At 42.0% G+C, this 23609-nt stretch overlaps 1 protein-coding gene across 1 annotated transcript; it reads left to right on the top strand.

The window, feature by feature from the left end:
* The first annotated feature begins 108 nt into the window (after positions 1-108).
* LOC117518194 (N-acetylneuraminate lyase-like) lies at positions 109-22084 on the top strand. The gene is made up of 8 exons (XM_034179251.1): positions 109-186; positions 13827-13902; positions 14044-14136; positions 16270-16412; positions 16607-16653; positions 19414-19498; positions 19581-19620; positions 21307-22084. The coding sequence occupies exons 1-8, from the start codon at positions 109-111 to the stop codon at positions 21444-21446; spliced, it is 702 nt and encodes a 233-aa protein (XP_034035142.1). The 3' UTR covers positions 21447-22084.
* Positions 22085-23609: the final 1525 nt, after the last annotated feature.

Genomic DNA, 23609 nt, shown 5'->3' with positions numbered 1-23609 from the left:
TGTGAGAAAAGCCAAAGAAAAGTAAGTCATCACAGTGGCCATTTAATGTGACTATATACTGAGTCACTTCCTAAAAATAAATCATAGATAACAGTTATCAGAGTGTTAATGTGTGCATGGGTTTGCAGAAACGGTCATGTGATTGTGCATGTTGGTTGCACGAGTCTTAAAGATTCCCAGGAGCTGGTGAGTCTCTGAACACGACTTACAAAAAACACACTCATAAAGGTGGAACTTGTCTGCATTTCTGAATATTCCTCTATCTGGAAGACAGAAGGATCAGATAAGACTGTACGAACTCTCAGATTATGTTTTTGTCACAAGATGTTCTAAAATTTGCTTGAATCTTCTTTGTCCTATAACTGGCCAAATTTCAAATGTGCTTTTCTACGTCTAATTTTATTCAGTAAGTAAAACTTAACATTTCTCACTTGACAAATTCTGACTAATAACACTGCTAAAAAAAAACAAAAAACACTTTTTTTCTGCATGGACTTTGAGAACTGATTTTGGGTAATTTTTGGGTGCTGAATCCAAATCTGAGCTCAGATTTCATTGATCACAAAAAAATTGAAGCTAACCAAAAAATTAGCTTCAAATAAGATAAGCTAACTTATAAGCTTCAGATAAGCTAACTGAAAGTAATCTTTATGAAGCTAAACCGAATAAACCACCCAAAAAATTATCGGAAGCTACAGATAACCAATAACTTTCAGGATTGTCGCGGGTACACTTGCAACAAACAAGCTGAATTGCTTCTGGTCGCATAAAGGCGACCACAGACCCAAACAATGAGTCAGCACTTCTGTCTTTGGGCGCCCTGCCCCCTGCTGGAAGCTCCTGTTATTACATCACTTGCAGCAGTAAAGCAGCTGAGAGGAGCTGCGAAGCTCAACTCTGTACTCAATAACAGCATCGCCGTGAGGCGGAGGTCTTGGAAAATAAAGCAGTGCTGACTTATGGTTGGTTTATACATAAAATTAATACGGATAAAATAACTCCATTAATGTCAATTCTGTCATTTGTACGAAGTTAAAATATAACACATATCACAAAAGGGATTATGGGTAAAATATGCCTCCACTAACACTGATTGGTTGACCTCATTCATTCTATGTAAAAAACCAACACGTAATGTGAGGTGTGTGTTGGTGTTTACATAAAATGTGCTTTTGTAAAATATGCCATTTTTTATTTGTTAAAAAAAGGCATTTGCAAAAACAAAGCCAAGTTGTGATTATATACTCACAAAAATATAAACGCAAACACTTTTGGTTTTGCTCCCATTTTGTATGAGATGAACTCAAAGATCTAAAACTTTTTCCACATACACAATATCACCATTTACCTCAAATATTGTTCACAAACCAGTCGAAATCTGTGATAGTGAGCACTTCTCCTTTGCTGAGATAATCCATCCCACCTCACAGGTGTGCCATACCAAGATGCTGATTAGACAACCATGATTAGTGCACAGGTGTGCCTTAGACCTGCCCACAATAAAGGCCACTCTGAAAGATGCAGTTTGTTTTATTGGGGGGGGATACCCGTCAGTATCTGGTGTGACCACCATTTGCCTCATGCAGTGCAACACATCTTCGCATCATCCGTGAAGAGAACACCTCTCCAACGTGCCAAACGCCAGCGAAATGTGAGCATTTGCCCACTCAAGTCGGTTACGACGACGAACTGGAGTCAGGTTAAGACCCCGATGAGGACGACAGCATGCAGATGAGCTTCCCTGAGACGGTTTCTGACCGTTTGTGCAGAAATTCTTGGTTATGCAAACCGATTGTTTCAGCAGCTGTCCGGGTGGCTGGACTCAGACAATCTTGGAGGTGAACATGCTGGATGTGGAGGTCCTGGGCTGGTGTGGCTACACGTGGTCTGCGGTTGTGAGGCTGGTTGGATGTACTGCCAAATTCTCTGAAACGCCTTTGGAGACAGCTTATGGTAGAGACATGAACATTCAATACACGATCAACAGCTCTGGTTGACATTCCTGCTGTCAGCATGCCAATTGCACGCTCCCTCAAATCTTGCGACATCTGTGGCATTGTGCTGTGTGATAAACTGCATCTTTCAGAGTGGCCTTTATTGTGGGCAGTCTAAGGCACACCTGTGCACTAATCATGGTGTCTAATCAGCATCTTGGTATGGCACACCTGTGAGGTGGGGATGGATTATCTCAGCAAAGGAGAAGTGCTCACTATCACAGATTTCGACTGGTTGTGAACAATATTTGAGGTAAATGGTGATATTGTGTATGTGGAAAAAGTTTTAGGATCTTTGAGTTATCTCATACAAAATGGGAGCAAAACCAAAAGTGTTGCGTTTATATTTTTGTTGAGTGTATATAAAACAGGTGTCAAAATAAATAGAACACTGCCATGTACTGGTGCCTAGACGCTCAGTACTTAGGGCGAATACTGCCAACAACACTGCTGGCCAGTAGATGGCAGTAGAGAGCGTGAAAACATGCCAAAACAAAATTCCAGGTAATCAGTGTCTGCTACATTTAAGATGCATGGAATTTTAATAAATGCAAACTGATTTTCAGACACCCATCCATCCATCCATCCATTTTTTTTCCGCTTTATCCGAGTCAGGTCGCGGGGGCAGCAGCTCAAGCAGAGCTGCCCAGACCTCCCGATCACACACACCTCCCCCAGCTCCTCCGGGGGAACCCAAGGCGTTCCCAAGCCAGCCGAGAGACATAGTCCCTCCAGCGTGTCCTGGGTCTTCCCCGGGGTCTCCTCCCGATGGGACGTGCCCGGAACACCTCTCCAGCGAGGCGTCCAGGGGACATCCGGAAAAGATGCCCGAGCCACCTCAACTGGCTCCTTTCAACGTGGAGGAGCAGCAGCTCAACTCCGAGCTCCTTCCGAGTGACCGAGCTCCTCACCCTATCTCTAAGGGAGCACCCAGCCACCCTGCTGAGGAAACTCATCTCAGCCTCTTGTACTCGAGATCTCGTTCTTTCGGTCATGAGCCAAATCTCATGACCATAGGTGAGGATCGGAATTTAGACGATCGATAAATCGAGAGCTTTACTGATCGAGAGAGGGGGAAGGAGCCTGAGCTTGTGCGGGAGGTTGAGAGATACCGACTAGAGATAGTTGGGCTCACCTCCACGCACAACTTGGGCTCTGGTACCCAACTCCTGGAGAGGGGCTGGACGCTCCACTTTTCTGGCGTTGCCCACGGGGAGTGGCGGAGAGGTGGGGTCACATTGCTTATTGTTCCTCAGCACAGTCGCCGTGTGTTGGAGTTCACTCCGGTGAACGAGAAGGTCGTGTCCCTACACCTTCGGGTTGGGAACGGGTCTCTCACTGTTGTCTCGGCCTACGGGCCGAGCGGCAGTGCAGAGTACCCGACCTTCTTGGAGTCCCTGGGAGGGGTAGTAGATAGCGCTCCAACTGGGGATTCCATTGCTCTCCTGGGGGATTTCAATGCCCACGTAGGCGGCGACAGTGAGACCTGGAGGTGGGTGATCGGGAAGCACGGCCTCCCCGATCTGAACCCGAGTGGTGTTCAGTTGTTGAACTTCTGTGCTAGTCAGAGTTTGTCCATCACGAACACCATGTTCGAGCACAAGGGTGTCCATAAGTGCACGTGGCACCAGGACACCCTGAGCCGGAGGTCGATGATCGACTTTGTAGTCGTATTATCTGACCTTCGGCCACGTGTCTCGCACACTCGAGTGAAGAGAGGGGCTGAGCTGTCGACCGATCACCACCTGGTGGTGAGTTGGATCCGATGGGAGGGGAGGAAGCCGGTCAGACCTGGCAGGCCCAAACGTATCGTGAGGGTCTGCTGCGAAAGACTGGCGGAACCCTCTGTCAGCGAGGCCTTCAACTCCCACCTCCGGGAGAGCTTTTCCCAGATCCCGGGGGAGGTTGGAGACATGGAGTCCAAGTGGACCATGTTCTCTACCTCCATTGTCGATGCGGCCGCTCGTAGCTGTGGTCACGAGGTCTCTGGTGCCTGTCGCGGCGGCAATCCCCAAACCCAGTGGTGGACGCCGGAAGTAAGGGATGCCGTCAAGCTGAAGAAGGAGTCCTATTTGTCTTTGTTGGTAGGTGGGACCCCGGAAGCAGCTGACAGGTACCGGCAGGCCAAGCGTGCCGCAGCCCTTGTGGTTGCAGAGGCAAAAACTGGGGTCTGGGAGTAGTTCGGGGAGGCCATGGAGGAGGACTATCGGTCAGTCTCAAAGAAATTCTGGCAAACCGTCCGACGCCTCAGGAGGCGGAAGCAGCTCTCCACTAGCACTGTCTACGGTGCGGATGGGGAGCTGTTGGCCCTGACTGGGGATGTTGTCGGGTGGTGGAAGGAATACTTCGAGGATCTCCTCAATCCCATCATCACATCTTCCAAGGAGGAAGCAAAGACTGGGGACTCAGAGGCAGACTCATCCATTACACAGGCCGAAGTCACCGAGGTGGTTTGAAAGCTCCTGGGGTGGATGAAATCCATCCTGAGTACCTTAAGTCTCTGGATGTTGTGAGACTGTCTTGGCTGACACGCCTCTGCAACATCGCGTGGCGGTCGGGGACAGTGCCTCTGGTGGTGGACCCTCTGTTTAGAAGGGGGACCAGAGGGTGTGTTCCAACTACAGGGGGATCACACTCCTCAGCCTCCCCAGTAAGGTCTATTCCAGAGTACTGGAGAGGAGAATTCGACCAATAGTCGAACCTCGGATTCAGGAGGAGCAGTGTGGTTTTCGTCCTCGTCGCGACACATTGGACCAGCTCTACACGCTACATCAGGTGCTCGAGGGTTCATGGGAGTTCGCCTAACCAGTCCACATGGATCTGGAGAAGGCGTTCGACCGTGTCCCTTGGGGCACCCTGTGGGGGTGCTCCGGGAGTACGGGGTCCGGGGTCCTTTGCTAAGGGCTATCCGGTCCCTGTACGACTGCAGCAGGAGCTTGGTTCGCATTGCCGGTAGTAAGTCAAACCTGTTTCCAGTCCACGTTGGCCTCCGCCAGGGCTGCCCTTTGTCACCGGTTCTGTTCATTATCTTTATGGACAGAATTTCTAGGCGCAACCAGGTTGTAGAGGCGGTCTGGTTTGGGAACCACAGAATCTCGTCTCTGCTGTTTGCGGACGATGTGGTTCTGTTGGCTTTGTCAAATCAGGACCTTCAGCGTGCACTGGGGCGGTTTGCAGCCGTGTGTGAAGCGTCCGGGATGAAAATCAGCACCTCCAAATCCGAGGCCATGGTTCTCGACCGGAAAAAGGTACTTTGCCCTCTTCAGGTTAGTGGAGTGTCCTTGCCTCAAGTGGAGGAGTTTAAGTATCTCGGGGTCTTGTTCACGAGTGAGGGACGGATGATTTTCAGACATCTTATATACACTCAACAAAAATATAAACGCAACACTTTTGGTTTTGCTCCCATTTTGTATGAGATGAACTCAAAGATCTAAAACTGACATTGTATGATTTTTTAATAATTTATTTGTATGTTACTGCTGCAGATAAGTATTTGATCACCTACCAATCAGTAAGAATTCTGTCTCTCACAGACCTGTTAATTTTTCTTTAAGAAGCCCTCTTATTCTGCACTCTTTACCTGTATTAATTGCACCTGTTTGAACTTGTTACCTGTATAAAAGACACCTGTTCACACACTCAATCAATCACGCTCCAACCTGTCCAACATAGCCAAGACCAAAGAGCTGTCTAAGGACACCAGGGACAAAACTGTAGACCTACACAAGGCTCGGATGGACTACAGGACAACAGGCAAGCAGCTTGATAGAAGACAACAACTGTTATGATTATTTATTAGAAAGTGGAAGAAACACAAGATGACTGTCAATCTCCCTTGGTCTGGGATTTCATGCAAGATCTCACTTTGTGGGGTAAGGATGATTCTGATAAAGCTCAGAACTACACAGGAGGACCTGGTCAGTGACCTGAAGAGAGCTGGGACCACAGTCACAAAGATTACATTAGTAACACATGATGCTGTCATGGTTTAAAATCCTGCAAGGCAGCAAGGTCCCCCTGCTCAGGCCAGCACATGTCCAGGCCCGTTTGAAGTTCACCAGTGACCATCGGGATGATCCAGAGGAGGCATGGGAGAAGGTCATGTGGTCAGATGAGACCAGAATAGAGCTTTTTGGAATTAACTCCACCTACCATGTTTAGAGGATGAGAACAACCCCAAGAAAACCATCCCAACTGTGAAGCATGGGGGTGGAAACATCATACTCTGGGGGTGCTCGTCTGCAAAGGGGACAGGACGACTGCACCGTATTGAAGGGGGATGGATGGGGTCATGTATTGCGAGATTTTGGCAAACAACCTCCTTCCCTCAGTAAGAGCATTGAAGATGGGTCATGGCTGGGTCTTCCAGCATGACAATGCCCCCAAACACACAGCCAGGGCAACTAAGGGGGGGGGGTCTCCGTAAGAAGCATTTCAAGGTCCTGGAGGGGCCTGTCCAGTCTCCAGACCTGAACTCAATAGAAAATCTTTGGAGGGAGCTGAAACTCCAAACCTGAAAGATCTAGAGAAGATCTGTATGGAGGAATGGACCAAAATCCCTGCTGCAGTGTGTGAAAACCTGGTGAAAAACTACAGGAAACATTTGACCTCTGTAATTGCAAACAAAGGCTACTGAGCCAAATATTAACATTGATTTTTCACAGGTGTTCAAATACGTATTTGCAGCAGTAACATACAAATAAATTATAAAAAAAAATCATACATTGTGATTTCCGGAATTTTTTTTTTTTTTTAGATAATGTCTCTCACAGTGGACATCACCTAAGATGAAAATTGCAGACCCTTCCATGATTTCTATGTAGGAGAACTTGCAAAATCGCAGGGTGTTCAAATACTTATTTTCCTCACTGTAAGAAAAATGTTAAAGAGCAAACAGGAATCGATTGCAATGATTCCAAATGAAAATAATGGAGAAGCAACCTGAGCTTCTTCTGGCATTTTTACATAAAACAAACAATAACAGTGTCTATAAAACCCAGAGAATATATTCATGAGAGTTTTAGGCACAATATACAAAGAGTTTTGTGCTGTTGTCCGCGTGGAGGCTGATCAGAGTGTCTCAAATGCGTTTCTCTGTCGTGAGTGTACTGAGATTACCCATAATGCACCTGGAGACAGCATGTCCAAATTAAAACCTCTAAAATTAGTGCATTACTTTAAAACTAAAACATATATCTGATATTTTCACTTTATAAAACTTCACACGTGATGTTAATTTAAATAACTTGTCCGAAGTTAGTTTGGTTAAAATTTTAACTACAAGTTAAAACTGTATGCTTCTGGATGACTTGGGTGATATTGCCAGTGTATCAGTATGGGGTCAAAAGAAAAGAACTTTTTTCTTTTCTGTGACCAGTTCTTCTCTGTCTACAGAGGATAAAACTGCACATCTCCTACAAAACATTTAACTTGTAGGTGCTCAACTGATTTTAGACTTAATAAATGTTTGTAACTGTTAAGCTTTGTTCACCATGCCTCCAAAAATATGTTAGCGGTCTAAAAATTATCAGACCAAAACTTATTGGAAGATAATTGGTCCGGTGATGGTTTTCAAAGTTATCTGAAAAGCTAATCCGATCATGAAAACAATAGTTTTGATAATTAGCGGTTAGCAGATTAGCGGAACTGTGCCCACCACTGTGTATTGATGGATGAAATAAAAGTTCACTCACGGGTTTAATGCCACTAATCGGACAAAAGTAGCTTCAAAAGCATAATTTATAAACCAGGTTACCGGAACGTAAACAAGAGCCGTAATGTGGTTTATGGTGCTGAAGAGGTGTGAGAGACGACAGCTTTTACTTCCATGCTTGATACGAGAAATATGTTTTCATATCTCAAAAACGTAATGTGAATAGCAACAACGAACACCAGATTCAGATTCAGCGCCCCCAAATTCCCCAAAATGTGTCGAAGAACTCCATGCAAGAAAACTCCTGTTAACCAGTGTTATAGTTAATATCTGTACATGGGGAACAGTGGAGATAGTGATGAAACCCACAAAAAAAACACATCAAATCAACATTATGTCTCTAAGGGCTCCACTGAAAAATTGCTAATTCAAAAGTAAAAGTGAACTTAAAACATGATTAAATGAAATATGTCGTCGGTAGTGGTGCACCTCTTAAAAAAATCTAAAATTCTCATTTTCAACACTAGATTTTTTTTTATTTTTTAATAGTATTGTAGTATTGATTTTTTTTTTTTCTTTTCCTTCTTCCACCTATGGGTCAATAAAAAAGCAATGTTTGTAACTTGGTAACTGTTAGATTTAGTCTCTTTAAATAGAATAAAATGTACTCAAGCTCACAATTATCAATTTATAAACCTTTTGTTTCTTTAAAACAAATTATTGTATCCACCAAAGATACAATATATACTGTACTTCAAACAGCACATTGACGCTGCAATTTTTATATGCTCTCAACCCATTCCATCCACGATTTCACTCATGAAATGTAACAATAAATAAATAAAAATGCCCTGCAGCGGTGTCCAAAGACATTCCAGAAAAAATCCAAGAGGGGGCAGGTTTTCTTTGCAACCACCAACTCCAGCAGGTGGTTTCACTGATGAACATCACTTTGAGCAGATGGAATCAGTGGTGGCTGGTTTAACCAGTAGGATGGCTGCTTGCTGTCAGGTCCATCATCAGCTTGCTTGACCCCAGAGGTGGAAGGCATTTGTTGAAAATGGGTTCTGGTAGCTTTCAAAAAGTTTGTTGGAGCCAGATTAAAAGTCTTTGTGAATTTAGAAAAAAGTCAAAAACTTTAAGAGCAGCGTTGTAACGTACAGAAAAGGAAAGTCGCTTTTCTGTAAATTCGCTATAATTTTGAAAAGTTCAGCTCGGAAGTTCTCTTAAAAATTTGAAATACTTGATGAACAGTAACAACGTCGGGCTATTAATTTGTTAAAAGTTATCAAAGAATGAAACAATGAATGAAGCCATGTGGTAGCTTAGCTAGGTTAGCATGGGGCCTTGTTGACCCAAAAGTAAAGTTAAGTGTTTGAAGAAAGGAAGAGAGAGGCAGAAAAGGCCAGCAGAAGAGGCTGAAGAAGGGCTGAAGAGGTCCATTCTGAAAGTTTTAAAGGGGGCTTACGTCATTAAACCATTAATCTAACCGTGATTAGAGACCCTGCAAGGCTTAGGACAAATGTGGGTGTGGAATCCATTAGCTTAGCGGGGAAATTAGTGCAGAAAATCCACTATGGTGATAGTGCGGTTTATCTGCCAGGGAGGGAATTTCAACAAGTTGAGACTGTGGCCTGCTCCCGTAGACGTGTCCATAAAAATCATAGAGGGATATGCTTTACAAACTTAATACCCATTACTATATTGGATCATGTTGAAATTGAGGATGGCCCAATGGTTGTTCCAGCAATAGCAAAGATTTTGTGTATGCTACCTACAACGCACGTGGAATGTCTCAAACCTAAACCTACTTCTAGGCATCTTATATATGCCACTCTGGAACCACGCCTAAACCCAAACAGCTCAACTGTCAACCCCACTGAGGTCCTTAGACTGGGTCTCATTAACACAAGATCACTGTCCTCAAAATCATTGTTGATTAATGATTTAATTATTGATCATCCCTTAGATATGATTGGGTTATGTGAAACCTGGCTTAAACCTACAGCTGTCCTCCCCTTAAATGAGGCCTGCCCACCAGCATATACATTTAGTCATGTCCCTCGTGATGCGAAGCAAGGCGGAGGTGTAGCTCTTATTTATAAATCTAGGTTTAGCTTATTAGCGGTTGGGGGTCACAAATATAACTCGTTTGAGCATCTGATTCTCCGCTCCACTCAGGATATTACGCATTGCCAAGGTCTTAAGAATAAAAATCAGCCGTATTACTTTGTCACTGTATATAGGCCTCCTGGCCCATATTCTGAATTCTTAGATGAATTTGGTGCGTTCATTTCTAACTTGTCAACGAGAGCAGATAACATTCTGATCATTGGTGACTTTAACGTTCATAAGCCTTCTGATCTCCTCTGCAAATCATTTATGGAAATTGTGGAGGCATTAGGATTTCGGCAATGCATTCGGGATTTGACGCACATTAGTGGAAATACCCTGGATCTGGTTCTCACACGTGGTATTGCTGTCATGAATATTGACATCATGCCTCTTAGGTCAGTGGTCTCTGATCACTCACTTATTAAGTTTACAGTTTCACTGCCGTGTTTAGTGGAACAACAACCTTATATATCATTACGGCGATGCATCAACTCCTCAACTAAGACTGAACTTGAAGCTAGACTGCCTGATGTCTTAGCCTCACTTTTGACAAATACCCAGTCAGTAGACAGACTTGTGGATAGTTTAAACTCAGTGCTCAAAACTACACTCGACATGATTGCACCACCTGTGTTGAAACCGCTCTCCCCCAAATCGCAGTCACCTTGGTTCAATGATTATCTGCGTGACCTCAAGCATAAAGCAAGAGTTCTAGAACGGAAATGGCGTCGTTCAAAATTAGTATTCCACCTTGCATGGCGTGATGCTATCTTAGACTATAAGCATGCACTATTGGCTACAAAGTGGACCTATTACTCTGATTTGATCAACAAAAACAAGCATAACTCAGAGTTCTTGTTCGACACGGTGGCAACACTTATTCATGGACAACCACCTGTAGTTCGCTCTACTTTTACAGCACAAGATTTCCTGGATTACTTTGAGAAGAAAATAGATAACATTAGGTTGAACATATCCCTTAACCCAGCCACTACACCCTGCTATTGAGGTGGGCGCCACTACTGAGGTATTACCTAGATTTACATAATTTGATGGTATCTCTCTAGACATGCTGACGAAACTCGTAACGTCAACAAAAAGCACAACCTGTTCATTTGATCCTATACCAACAAAACTGTTTAAGGACCTGTGGTCCACTCTTGGGCCGACTGTGCTGGAAATTATTAATCTTTCTTTAACTTCTGGATCTGTTCCTAAACGTTTCAAATATGCAGTGATTAAACCATTACTTAAGAAACCTAATCTTGACCCTAGTGTACTGAAAAACTATCGGCCGATATCAAATCTATCATTTTGCTCTAAAATTCTGGAAAAAGTGGTGTCACGGCAGCTTGTACACTATCTTACTGAGAATAATCTCTTTGAGCCGCTGCAGTCTGCTTTTAGAAAATATCATTCCATAGAAACGGCTCTCAATAAAGTAGTGAATGATCTTCTGCTTACAATGGATTCGGACACCACTACGGTTCTGTTGCTTGTTAGATCTCAGTGCTGCATTTGATACAGTGGATCATCATATTCTACTTGATAGGCTGGAAAATCATTTTGGGATTACTGGGAGTGCCCTTGCATGGCTGACGTCATACTTGACCAGTCGTTCTCACTGTGTTTTGTACAGTAACACTACCTCTAACCTTAGTGACATGAAATTTGGGGTTCCTCAGGGGTCTGTCTTAGGCCCCCTGCTTTTCTCCCTTTATATAGCACCCCTTGGGCACATATTGCGGCATTTTGGGATTACCTTTCACTGCTATGCAGATGATACTCAGTTATATATGCAGATAACTGCTGGTAATCTCGTTCACATAAAATCCTTAGAAGATTGCCTTGCATCAGTGAGAAGTTGGATGTCTAGAAACTTCCTACTTTTAAACTCTGAAAAGACTGAAATGATGGTTCTTGGTCCAGTGAGACATCGCCATCAATTTGACCAGTTAACACTCAGCCTAGGCTCGTGTGTCATACATCACACTGACAAAGTGTTACCTTGGGGTAATTTTTGATTCTTCGTTGTCCTTTGGTCTCCATATTAGAAATATTACTAGGACTGCTTTCTTCCACCTGCGAAATATAGCGAAGATTCGTCCCATCCTGTCTATGGCTGATGCTGAGACCCTGATCCATGCGTTCATCTCTTCTTGATTGGACTACTGCAATGTTCTATTTTCTGGTTTACCGCAGTCTAGCATTAGGGGTCTCCAATTGGTTCAGAATGCTGCAGCCAGACTTTTGACACGAAGCAGAACGTTTGACCACATTACACCCATTTTGGCGTCTCTTCACTGGCTTCCTGTCCCAGTGAGATCAGATTTTAAGGTTCTGCTACTAACCTATAAAATTATTCATGGACTGGCACCTCCCTACCTAGCTGACCTAATTAAACCTTACGTACCGGCCCGGGCTTTACGTTCTCAGGGTGCAGGACTACTTTGTGTCCCTAAGGTGAATAAGAAGTCTGCGGGTCACAGAGCTTTCTCTTATCATGCCCCTGTTCTGTGGAATGATCTCCCTGTGTCAATAAAACAATCAGATTCTGTGGAGACTTTCAAGTCCAGACTTAAGACGCACTTATTTTCCCTTTCATGTGGCTAGCATACTGGTGCAGTTTTGTTTTACGCTTTTTACTCTTTTAATTCATGTTATTAGTAATTGGAGCGGGCCGCGGCCTCAACTTCACCTAAATTCTGGGTCTTTTAGTGAAGCTTAGGGCTAGTGGCCGGCGATCACCTTAGTATTTCTTCTGTTTTTCTTGTTGATTAATGCTGACAAATTATACTGTATTTTTTGTCTTTCTGATGCCTGATTCTGTTTTTTCTCTGTTTAAGGTGCAGCTCCATCCAGAGATGGGAGTTGTGTTTGTGTTGGCGACCCTCCTGTCCTGTGCACCAACAGCAATTCTTGTATATTCGTCCGTGAATTGTTCTGTGAATTATTTCTGTAATTTATGTCTGTATCATGGCCCAAGCAGAGGGTCACCCCTTTGAGTCTGGGCTGCTTGAGGTTTCTTCTTCAGAGGGAGTTTTTCCTTACCACTGTTGCTCTGGGGGTTGGTAAGGTTAGACCTTACCTGTGTGAAGCGCCTTGAGGCAACTCTGTTGTGATTTGGCGCTATATAAAGGAAATAAATTGAAATAAAATAAATTGAATTAAACCCCACCTACGTGGATGGGTAACTTCACAGAAAACGTCATGTGTTACAGAGGCAGACAAACTGAGCAAATTCTTGTTCCAAGACATTTTTGGGATGAATATAATGTTATTAAAGGCTTAAACACATCCTACACATACCACTTGGTTAAAAGAATATTCCATTATCACAACATGGATAAGTCAGAAAAAAACACCACATTTAAACACAACAGCAGTTACAAGGAACACATGTCATTTAAATGAGGTGATTATATGCAAAGCATTTTGTTTGAATTATCAACACAAACATTAGAATTTTATATATGCATAACATAAAATACTGGTCTCTTGCATTCCTATTTAAACAAAGCTTTCCTCACTTATACCTAGAGATAACAGCTGGTTGTCAAGGCTCAAAGCTTATGGCCACATCTTATCATGGAAGAGATCCTCTTGCAGTCTGGAGAGCTTCTGGCCTTGGCGTGAGGCCATCAAAGGTGGATTCTCCTGGCCTGGGAAATTTCAGATTCTGAAGTGAAGCAATTATATTGTCATGTAATTCACAGTGACAGAAATTTAACTGATAAACAAGCAAATTGTGATGTGTGGCCAGAGTGGAGGCCTACGGGGGCTGTCTCCAACACTTATCTCCAGATGGAACCAGGAATTTCCTGGTTAGGAGTGAAAACACGACAGTCTCTGTCCTCAGTTCAAAAACCTCAGGTTTTTGTTGAGAAAGCATTACTGTATTTATTTAATTACAGCGAATCAATGCCATGCACTACATTATTCTTTTTGCAAATGGGTCAGTTTAGTATCTTGGTTGCTGTTGGAACTGATCCTATGAATTAAGTCATTAAAAAGTGCTCATCAGCTGAAATGATTAAAGTTCCTGCACACCTTGTGTCTTCCAGGCTGAGCATGCAGCATGCATCAAGGCTGACGGGGTTGCGGTCATTACCCCTTCCTTCTACAAACTCAAGACTGCAGGTCTCTGACATGATGTCACATGAGGGGCAATTTTAGATTTCAACAGTTGTATCCCTCTTCCTAAAAACACTTCAAAAGTGAACTAATTCATATTTTCTTCAAATCAATAATCTACTTATCTTTCCTTCTGTCCTACCTCAGATGCATTGAGGAAGTTCCTACAGGAGGTGGCGCGCTTTGCCCAGGGTTTGCCCTTCTATTACTATCACAGTCCTGCTGCCACCGGTATTACCTGTGCGTTCCAGTTCCTACGGTTTGATGACTTATGCTTCTCCTTGCATCAGTAAAGTGCATTTACAGTGTTGTGGAGCACAAAACTGCAGGTATCAAATAATCAAACAGCCACTGAAGGTGACGCATACTGTACGTCTACTACGGAAGGGATCGCCCACCGTGCAGTGACTCTGCTTGCTCCTCCCACTGCTCATTATCTAACTCACATGCTGAGCCAATCAGGAGCTACCGAAACGCCAAACATGTGGAATCATTGTGATTGCAGCAGGTACACATGGAAAAGATGCAAAATGGTTGCTCTCATAACCTGCACTCTAAGAAATAAAATGTTGAATTTAATTGATTAAGTTAAGGTAACTTTTTCCACATAACATCGTCAATTAAGTGCAAAACAATATTGTAGTTGAAATTAATTAAATCAAATGAAACATTATTACTTAAATCCATAAAATTAACAATTGCAAGTATATTGAAAATAATAGTATTAATTACATTAAAACCCCTGTGTTTCATTTCTTAGAGTGTGGTTTGTTTGGGAGGCAGGTGTGCTCCCAAACAAACCGTCTCTGGTTCAAGGCTGGCCACGCCCTTTTCACTGTGTTCATTGTTAGGAAAAAGCCAAACCAACATGTCGACTGAAACGCCTTTGGTGACCCTGAGCAAAACCCAATAAAATGTCATTAAGTGGTTTTACTTTCTTACTTTTTTAAATTAGTTTGTCTTTTAACAGTGGGACAGTGTTGTAATGTTTTTACATTAAAACTGTTGTATGTTACAGGAGGCACACTGTAGAATCACAGCACGGTCACGCTGGAGAAACATTTTAACAAATTTCTTACAGTGTGCAGTACACATCCCACGTGCACAGAAGGAAGAACGAGAGAATCAAAAGAAACTGAGGAAGAGGGCTGAAGAAGAAAGTGAGATGAATGATTAAAAACTGGAACAGACTTAAGGCACCTTGACACTTGCATTAGTTTGATCCCTGCACTGCTGCACAGGTCGTTGTGCCAGTGCATCCCGCTTTTCCCTGCTCGATGCCACACTATATAAAATAATCATTTTGTAGCTGATGACATATTTACTCTCAGACCTTGGCTGATGAAACCATCTCTCATCGCTTCCAGAATCACAGGGAAATTATCTACTGTAACAGCTGCAGGTTGTCTCATGCACGTCGTGTTGTGTAGAACACATTTGGAATCTTGTCTCAAAGGTAATTATTTATTTGGTAAAACAGTTGCATTTTCACTCCTTCTCATGAGTTAAATAATGTATCTGTAAACATGTTTATTATAGATGTAACATGTAATCTAATTTCAGGTTCTGATGCTGTGCATGTTTTTGAATAGGTTGCAAAATGTTCACACAAGTGGCATAAACTTTATGCATGCCAGAAATTTTGAATGTTTCAGAATTTTCTTTATGCACAGTTCACAGTTTACTCACTGGTACGCAACATTGTGTCAGTGTGGGGATCAAACTCGTGCAAGTGTGGAGGTGCCTTTACAAATCATTAAGGAAAGCTGCTGGTGAGCAGATCTACAGGCTGAACAAAAGTCTGTCACACAGCTGCAAAGTCAAATGTCCTGAAGCAGAACGATGTTGTCAGTGAGCTCTCTGCTTCTCTGAGTCTGAGAACTTCCTGACGCTGAAGTCCATGTATGTGACTAATGTCTGAGGTATGATGAACCGGTTCTCTTGGCCTTCTGTGGCCACATGTTGCTACACAACAGTTTCCAACTTAATACTGTTGACAAAATGTTCCAATTATTGATGCAAAAATAAAAATGCATAAAAAGTTGAGGAAAGGATTGCTGTTTTAAAATGACATAAATATAAAATATGTTTATGTCTTAGGACCTGCAGTTGCTGCTTATTGAAGATGTTTGAAGCAAGAAATAGGTCAAAATTATGATCCTGGAATTTTTCATATCCATCAGTGAGATGTCAGGGAAAAATCATGGAATTTTTGGGATCCCTGAATGAGGGTTTAAATGTGAAGCTTGAATGATGGTCTCATGACTTTTCACTTAACTGCACCACTGGTCAGCCGGTTATAACTGGAGACGCGCTGTAGCTTGGACGTGTTACAGACTTTTGCTGAATGTGAGGCTGTTGTTTGTTCTTCAGTGCAGCTGAGAGAGGTGATGGAAGGTATTGAGACGCTCATTCCCTCCTTCAGTGGTGTGAAGTTCGCCAGCAGTGACATGATGGACTTTGGTCTGTGCCTCAGTAATTACCAGAAGCAGTTGTTCCTGTTCGGCTTGGACGAGGTTGGGGTTTCTCTTTTCTTTTGTACTACAAATGCATATGTATAGAAACAAGTGTGTGTGTGTGTGTGTGTGTGTGTGTGTGTGTGTGTGTGTGTGTGTGTGTGTGTGTGTGTGTGTGTGTGTGTGTGTATGAGAGAGACCCTGATGTGGTCCTTCAAATCATTCTAAAATGTGTTTATTTCATTTTTGTATAGTATCTCCTACCAGCGCTGGCAATGGGAGCAGGAGGGGCAGTGGGCAGGTCAGTGTTCTAAAACCATCACCGTGCTGCAGGAGATGTCCAAATGCAGTCAGGTCTGGTAGTATTTGGACAGTGACTACTACTGCTACTTTTGTGGCTTCTGGATGCCAGCCATTTGTTCACATAGCCTCTTGATTGTCTGAGCCCACAAGTAATTGGACAAACTAAACATAAGGATTATTTTTACTATGTCATCACTTTTACAGCCAGCTTTCTTTAGACAAGTCAGGAGATGGAAACATGAACATTTCCAAGTCACTGAAGATGTTTTGGGCTTCATTTACATCAATCCTTAGGAAAACCAAACAGTGTGGTCAGTCTGCCTGGAGGGGGCAGTTCTTACAAACATAGTGACCGTGCAAGGAGGAGACTCGTGAGGGAAGCCACCAAGACACCCAGGCCAATCTGAAGCCATTATAGACTTCTGATGCTGTGACTGGAGAAACTGTAAAGAGTGCATTTTTTTCTCTGTTGACATTTCAGCTGCAATTTACCAGAAGGCACATGGGAAATACAAGCCTAGATTAGATCCATTTTTTTGTGTGTGGAATTTCTTCTCATCTCAGTCCCACCCTGCTGGTCAAACAGACAGAAGCTGCACTTTCCACTGTCTCTGCAGTCACAGCTAGAGAAGCCTATAACATCACTGTCATTGGTGACTTCCCTCACTTGGCTCTTCCTTGTGCAGTGTTGGAAAAGTTTGTGCGCTTTATTATTTTTCATTATTATCATGATGGGAGAATGTTTTCTTTTAATTGGTATCATGTATACCAAATATGTATTGTGCTAACTTTACATTTAATGCTGAGGGTTTTTCATGTGAAACGACAAAAGACAGTTCTGCTCAGGCAGTAAGGTAGGAGAAGGCCACTCTCCCCCATTTGAGAAAAATATGTTTGTCTTGGCCAACCTTGGACTGGATAAGTCCAGCAGCAGTATTGGAGACCTGGGGAGGGTTATGACTAGGGATGGGTATCGAGAACCGGTTCTTTTCGGGTATCGTTTGATCCACCGACATCAGTAACCTTTTTACTTAATGATTCCGCCGTTGTTTTTGGGGGTGTTTGTCAGGAAAATGATCATTTCTCTACATTGATTACAGACCCTGCAGCGGTCTGTAATCAACTTTTCTGTAGCGCGGCTTTGCTTTGAACCTTGAACCAATCGAAGCAGTGATTCGCAGATCGAAGCAGTGCTTCAATCATTGCTTCATTGATTAATTTTTTTCTTTCCCTTTCCCCCACTAAAACCCCAAAGAGCATATGTCTAAGTATTATTTACCTTTTTTATGTTAAACCGACCTGTTATGGTCGTCTGAAACAGTTGATAGATGTATTTTATAACTTAAAAACGGGGCTGATGCTAACATGTTAGCATGTCTATGGCATTTTCAAAGTTAGCATTAAGCAGTTGCAGCTGTCAACCATTTGTTGTTGTAAAAGAGTCAAATGTATTACAAATTGTAATATTTTTTAAATTTATTTTGTTTATATATTAATAATAATAGCAAGCACAACAATAATAGTAATAACTAATGATTATATACAATTTTAGTGAGACAAACAAAATAGAAAACCAACAATGAACATACATAAATAAATAAATACATACATACATAAATAAGTGTTTCCTGTGAACACATAGTGTCTCTCACACCTCCACTTCATCCCTGTCTTATTTAAGTTTAATGACAGTTTCTTTCGGTCAAACCATATTTTCAATGTGTGATTTCCTCCAGAACTATCTGCCAAACTAGAAAACTGATTGTCTGGAATAGTCCCAGATTGCATTTCAGAGCTTCTAGAATTCAAACATTGTCATGCAGGTGGTGTTGGGGGGTAAATTTGGGTTTCAGCTTTTTTTGGTTTTCACCACTTTCATCCCTGAATATGTGGAAATCGTGAGTCACTTTTGTGCAGATTAAAGTTAGTAACCTTTGACTCCCGTCTTGTCTGCCTTCTTGTTGCGAGAAAGAAATGAGAATCGTCCTCCAAACTCCAAACGTTGCGCGGCTCTCTGACGAGTCAAGTTAGAACGATAGAGTCCAGTCGGAATTAATAACTTCAAAGTGAAACACTGTTTTGTTTATTTTTATTTATGTCCAGAGATCAAGGATACAGTGACTAATTTCATATTTATTTACTTTAAGACTCAATGAAATACATAGAAAACCTGTAAAGCCTACTTTTAGTACAAAATTCATGAGGTATCAATAAGGGAATCGATAAGGAATCGGATCGATAAGCAGAATCGATAATGGTATTGATATCTATAAAGTCTTATCAATACCCATTCGTAGTTATGACTGTGAAATCTTTGCTAAAATACTCCCCCCATGTGTTAGAGTCTGTGTATATATTCTGAGGTTTTGCTAATGTGCCTCAGTGGGGGCACTCCTGCAGTAATAAAGTCTTCAAATTGAAGCAAGATGTCTGTCTTCCTCTGCCGCAGGTCAGGGCGGTTATTATTTTTCTGACAGCAGTCAGTTATTTTTAAACTGCCACCACCACACAGGTTTGCTGTACACAACCATACTGTTTGTATTTCTTAATGATTGTCAATGAAAGCCAAGAAATATTCAGATATCCATCCTCTGAAAACAGCACGAACGTGATTATTTTACATTATTCAAGTTTAAAATTTGAATCCTCCACAGTATTAATTCAGCAGGAGTAACTGGTCCTTCAGGACATGGCAACTATGATCCTTTCATTCTTCTTGGGAACAACTACAAATAGCTTGTTTGTCTTGTGCCTTCAGTACATATAATTATCTGGGACGCCAGGCCAGCCAGCTCATTTCAGCTTTTGAGGAAGGTGACCTCGTCCAAGCCAGGAAAATCCAGGTAGAGTGATGTGCATTCCCCTCATGTTGCTGTCTCACATCAGTTTTGGGTGCTGACATCTTGTTGTACTTTCAATGAACAGAACAAGATACTAGAACTTAGCAGTTCCATCATGGGAAAAGGTGGGTGATAGCCAGGGTTCTAGCTAGGACCATTTTAGTGCCGGGTAAATGACGTGATCCCTGAAGCTATAGGGGTTTTATACCACTAAAACATTACTGTTTTCAGCTGCTGCCCTTCACAGCTCTGTAGCCACAGAAGGCGCTGACTCTGATCTCTGCTGTTTGCATTTTGATACAAATAAAATGAGAAATATCAGGGCTGTGAAAACTCTGCGGATCCGTGAAGTTCCATGGATTTCATCATGTTAGTGTTTAACTCTGTAATTGTGATAGTCACTGAGTTTTTAAAATATCTATCGCAGAGTGTTCTTTTTTACGACATCGTGCAAGTTTCATAAGTCCGCGGCAGTCCGCGGACACTGATCTGTGTGTTACAGATACAAATCAGTGTCCTCGGATCCGCGGAGTTTCGAGGAGGAAAAAAACCCTGGCTGTTGCGACAGTTGTCGTAAAGCGGGACTGGCTGGTTGCTGTGGCAACACTTAAGCTAAATGTAGCATGTGGACATCACAAACCTTTAGAGCTGTAAAGTTTTTAAAAGAATTGTCTGTGTCACGGACCGATATCGGACAGAGAGAAGATGGAGAGAAAGATTGTTTGAAAAAGGACAAGATTGTGTGGAATTGTCACTGGCTTCATCAACACACCTGAAAGATGAAACAGGAAAAGTGAAGTGTGCCCTCAGGAAACAGTAAGAATTTTTCTTTCTCTGGAAAATAAACATTGTGCTGTTCAAACAGGATTTTAGACAAGATTATGTGACTTTTTCATTAATCTGGACTTTCTTTCATTGGAATGGATTTACATGAATTTACACAAGAATGTAAATGAGTTTTTATTCATGTAGACTTTTTTCATGGGAAAAACACTGTGGCTTTGAGTGGATTTACAGGAATTTACACAAGAATATGTGGCTTTTTTTTACTATAAGGTATGTTGTTGATATTTTATAGTGATTTTCAAAATAATCTGCAAAGTTTAGCTGTTATTTATTTTTTATTTTTGAAATGCTGTAACAGTCTTTTCAGTCTTCATGAATTTCATGTAGTTTAATTGTTCTGAGTTAATGTATAAATTTGGTTTACAATTAAAAGGAAAATCATTCCTGGTCCTACTTCCACGTCATATTCTGTTCAACATGATCGTTGACTGTTAAAATGAAAGGTTGAATACAGGGTCCTTTAAATATTCACTAATTTTGAGATTTTTTTTGTTCCAGGAGATGTTGAAAATGTATCATTACATAAAAAAAATGAATTTGTTTTCTGGGATCCCACGGGGCCAGAGACCCAGGCTCCTGCAAGCCTATGCCCCCCCAGACCCCCTGCAAATTTTCCTCGGATTTCACAATTTTCATTTCAGAGCCCTGAAATATATTTCTTATTACTTTAATTACTGGTTTAAAATTGCAAAACTATGACTGTATAAGCTTGGAAAATGATCAAATTGGTACATTTTCAGCAACATTTCACTTAATTTTTAAGAAATTCTGAGCTGGGTGGCACAGCCAATTTGAACCCGAGAGCTGGGTGGAAATTTGCAGTACTGGTGGGGGGTGGCGCCCAGCACCCCCCACCTTGGCTAGAACCCTGGTGATAGCTGTCATGTTTTGTCAAATTTAAGATCTCTACTGTGGTAGTGATGCTGTCATTCTCCGCTTAAGTTGTGATTTCTTCTGATTGACAGGTTTTAACGACGGCTTGAACAAGCAGCTCATGATCGAGCTGTCAGGCTTACGTCTGGGCCCCCCTCGCCTCCCCGTGCTGCCGTGTCCTCATGAGCTTGCTGCATTGACTGCAGAGAAATATTACAGCATTTTTTCTTGAATGGCGATATCAAACATTCAGACTCCATTCCTGGAAGTCCACTTAACATTAACCACATCACCTAAACCAGTAACTGAATTATACAAGAAGATCCTCCGTCATACAAAACGTTTTACTAGATTACCAGTCACTGCAATATCAGTATTCTTATCCATTCCCAAAATATGAACAGTCAGCTGAGCACTTGATAAATAAACTGTATTATCCTGTACTGTTGGAGGATGATCAACACAATGGTCACAATTTTAGAATGTTACAAGCAGCTGAGAAAGAAGACATTTGAGGCTCTGATTTAAAGGGATTTTTATACACCTTTTATTTGTTCATCAAACTAATACGAATATGTAAAAAACAAACTTAAAAAAAAGACAGCCAAAAATACTCAGGCACAGAGAAACAAATGTTTAGATTTCTAAAATATGATGTATTTTGTCGCTGTTGCTTTAAATGGAAAGGACCTGCTGCTGTCACTCTGTTCCTGAGACGGGAGACATATACATGGTAATGGGAATAATAAAAGGATATATTACTATATCCAAGTCATAAGAAGAGATAAAGGAAGAACTCTTTAAGATAAACTACTATTTTTGTATTAACAGGTTTTTTTATGAATAAATGTAACACCACAAGACCAGGGATATAGTTTTGTCATTCATTAATTTTCTTAATCCACTTATTCCATTTAAGAGATGACATGAGATTTGTTGTCATTATTACTCGAGTGCAACAACAATAAAATTACGTTTACACTCCAATTACCTCAGACAAGATACAGCAATTAATCCACAATTATTACTTATAATGGCACACATCAGAATTAAAGTAGACCTGCATTGAAATAAATGTGGTCAGATTTCAGAAAGAAATAGCTGATATGTATTTATAAGACCCTTATGAATGCAGTAAAGTAAATCTGTAAGCCCAAATTTGTAATTCAGCAGAGAAATCTTCGTTTAAAAATGACAAATTTGCAGCTAAAATTTAGACCTCTGTGAAAACAGTTTACATCGGGATCATTTCCATGACGTCAGGGACAAGACGACGTGCTCCCGCCTTCAGTCCGATCCCACATTGAAATTGATTTTATCTGTTAGTAATGTTACTGTTATACACATCCTGGTTTCAGCATCCAAAAGTAAGCTGCAATGAATGTGAGATACAGCTCTGCATGCTCAGATCAGCAGCGACATCGACAGCGGGTGACGTTCTTCCCCGACGCGCTCTCACTGCCTCCGATGCGCTTACCGAGTGCATGCGCTCATTAAATTCCGCCACGGGCCACTCACACCCCCGTGTCTGTTGTGCAGCCGCAGACACGGGTCTGTCTACTGAATGGAGGTGCAGCCAACTTAGCACAAGTCCAGAGACTACGCTCGCCGTTTTGACTACGCGCCGCACGTCTTGGTAATCGGAGCCGCAGAGCTCCATGGCCGCTGAGAGAGGTTTATATCTTTTTAATGACTTGGATTCTTTGCGGGTCCCGCCTCCGTACGCCGCGACGGTAACACCGGAGGCGAAAGACAGTAGATTTTCAGTGCAACACCACTCAATCAAACGGGTGTATGAAAAAGTCCCCCAAAATCATTTTCAAGCACAAATAAAAGAAATGTGTACTCACCAAACGTGCCGCAAGACAATATGGAGTTTTAAAAAAAGTAGATCCTTCCGTATAAGACAATAAAAAGGTGCAGATGCAAACTGACGTAAATCCACAAATTACAGTTGGCGCACGCAATGCATGCATTAAATGAAGATTTCTCAGTTGAATGATAGATCTGGGCTTGCAGATTTCCTTTACTACATTCAGAAGGATCTTATGTGTAAATATGTCATTTTTTGGTCCAAAGATCTGACTGCATTTATTTCAATGCAGGTCTACTTTAAAGACAACACATATACATTTGACATTGTTTATGTGCACTAAACTTGAAGCAGTCCGTCATCTGAATTGAGGTAAAGTGGGTGAAGGCTGCAGCAGGCGGGGCCCGCGCCGCCCATCTTGACGAATGTCATACTTCTGCAAATACATGGATACAAAACCTCCGTTTGTATACAGATTTCCATCAAAATTTGCTTCCATGTTCTGTTTATATCGTCATATAAAACTGCTAACTTAAAAAATAAAAAATTCTGGCTTTAACATGAAACGCGCTCCTCCTGTAC

The sequence above is a fragment of the Thalassophryne amazonica genome, chromosome 10, assembly GCF_902500255.1.
Source record: "Thalassophryne amazonica chromosome 10, fThaAma1.1, whole genome shotgun sequence".
Lineage (NCBI taxonomy): Eukaryota > Metazoa > Chordata > Actinopteri > Batrachoidiformes > Batrachoididae > Thalassophryne > Thalassophryne amazonica.
The sequence above is the reverse complement of the archived record's forward strand: the minus strand, read 5'-3'. Positions and strand labels throughout refer to the sequence as shown.

Excerpts from the sequence above, each read along its gene's own strand:
- LOC117518194 (XM_034179251.1), top strand. The coding sequence starts at position 109 with ATGTGTGCATGGGTTTGCAGAAACGGTCATGTGATTGTGCATGTTGGT. Across the intron at positions 13,903-14,043 it reads CTACAAACTCAAGACTGCAG|ATGCATTGAGGAAGTTCCTA; the intron begins GTCTCTGACATG and ends GTCCTACCTCAG. Across the intron at positions 19,621-21,306 it reads CAGTTCCATCATGGGAAAAG|GTTTTAACGACGGCTTGAAC; the intron begins GTGGGTGATAGC and ends TCTGATTGACAG.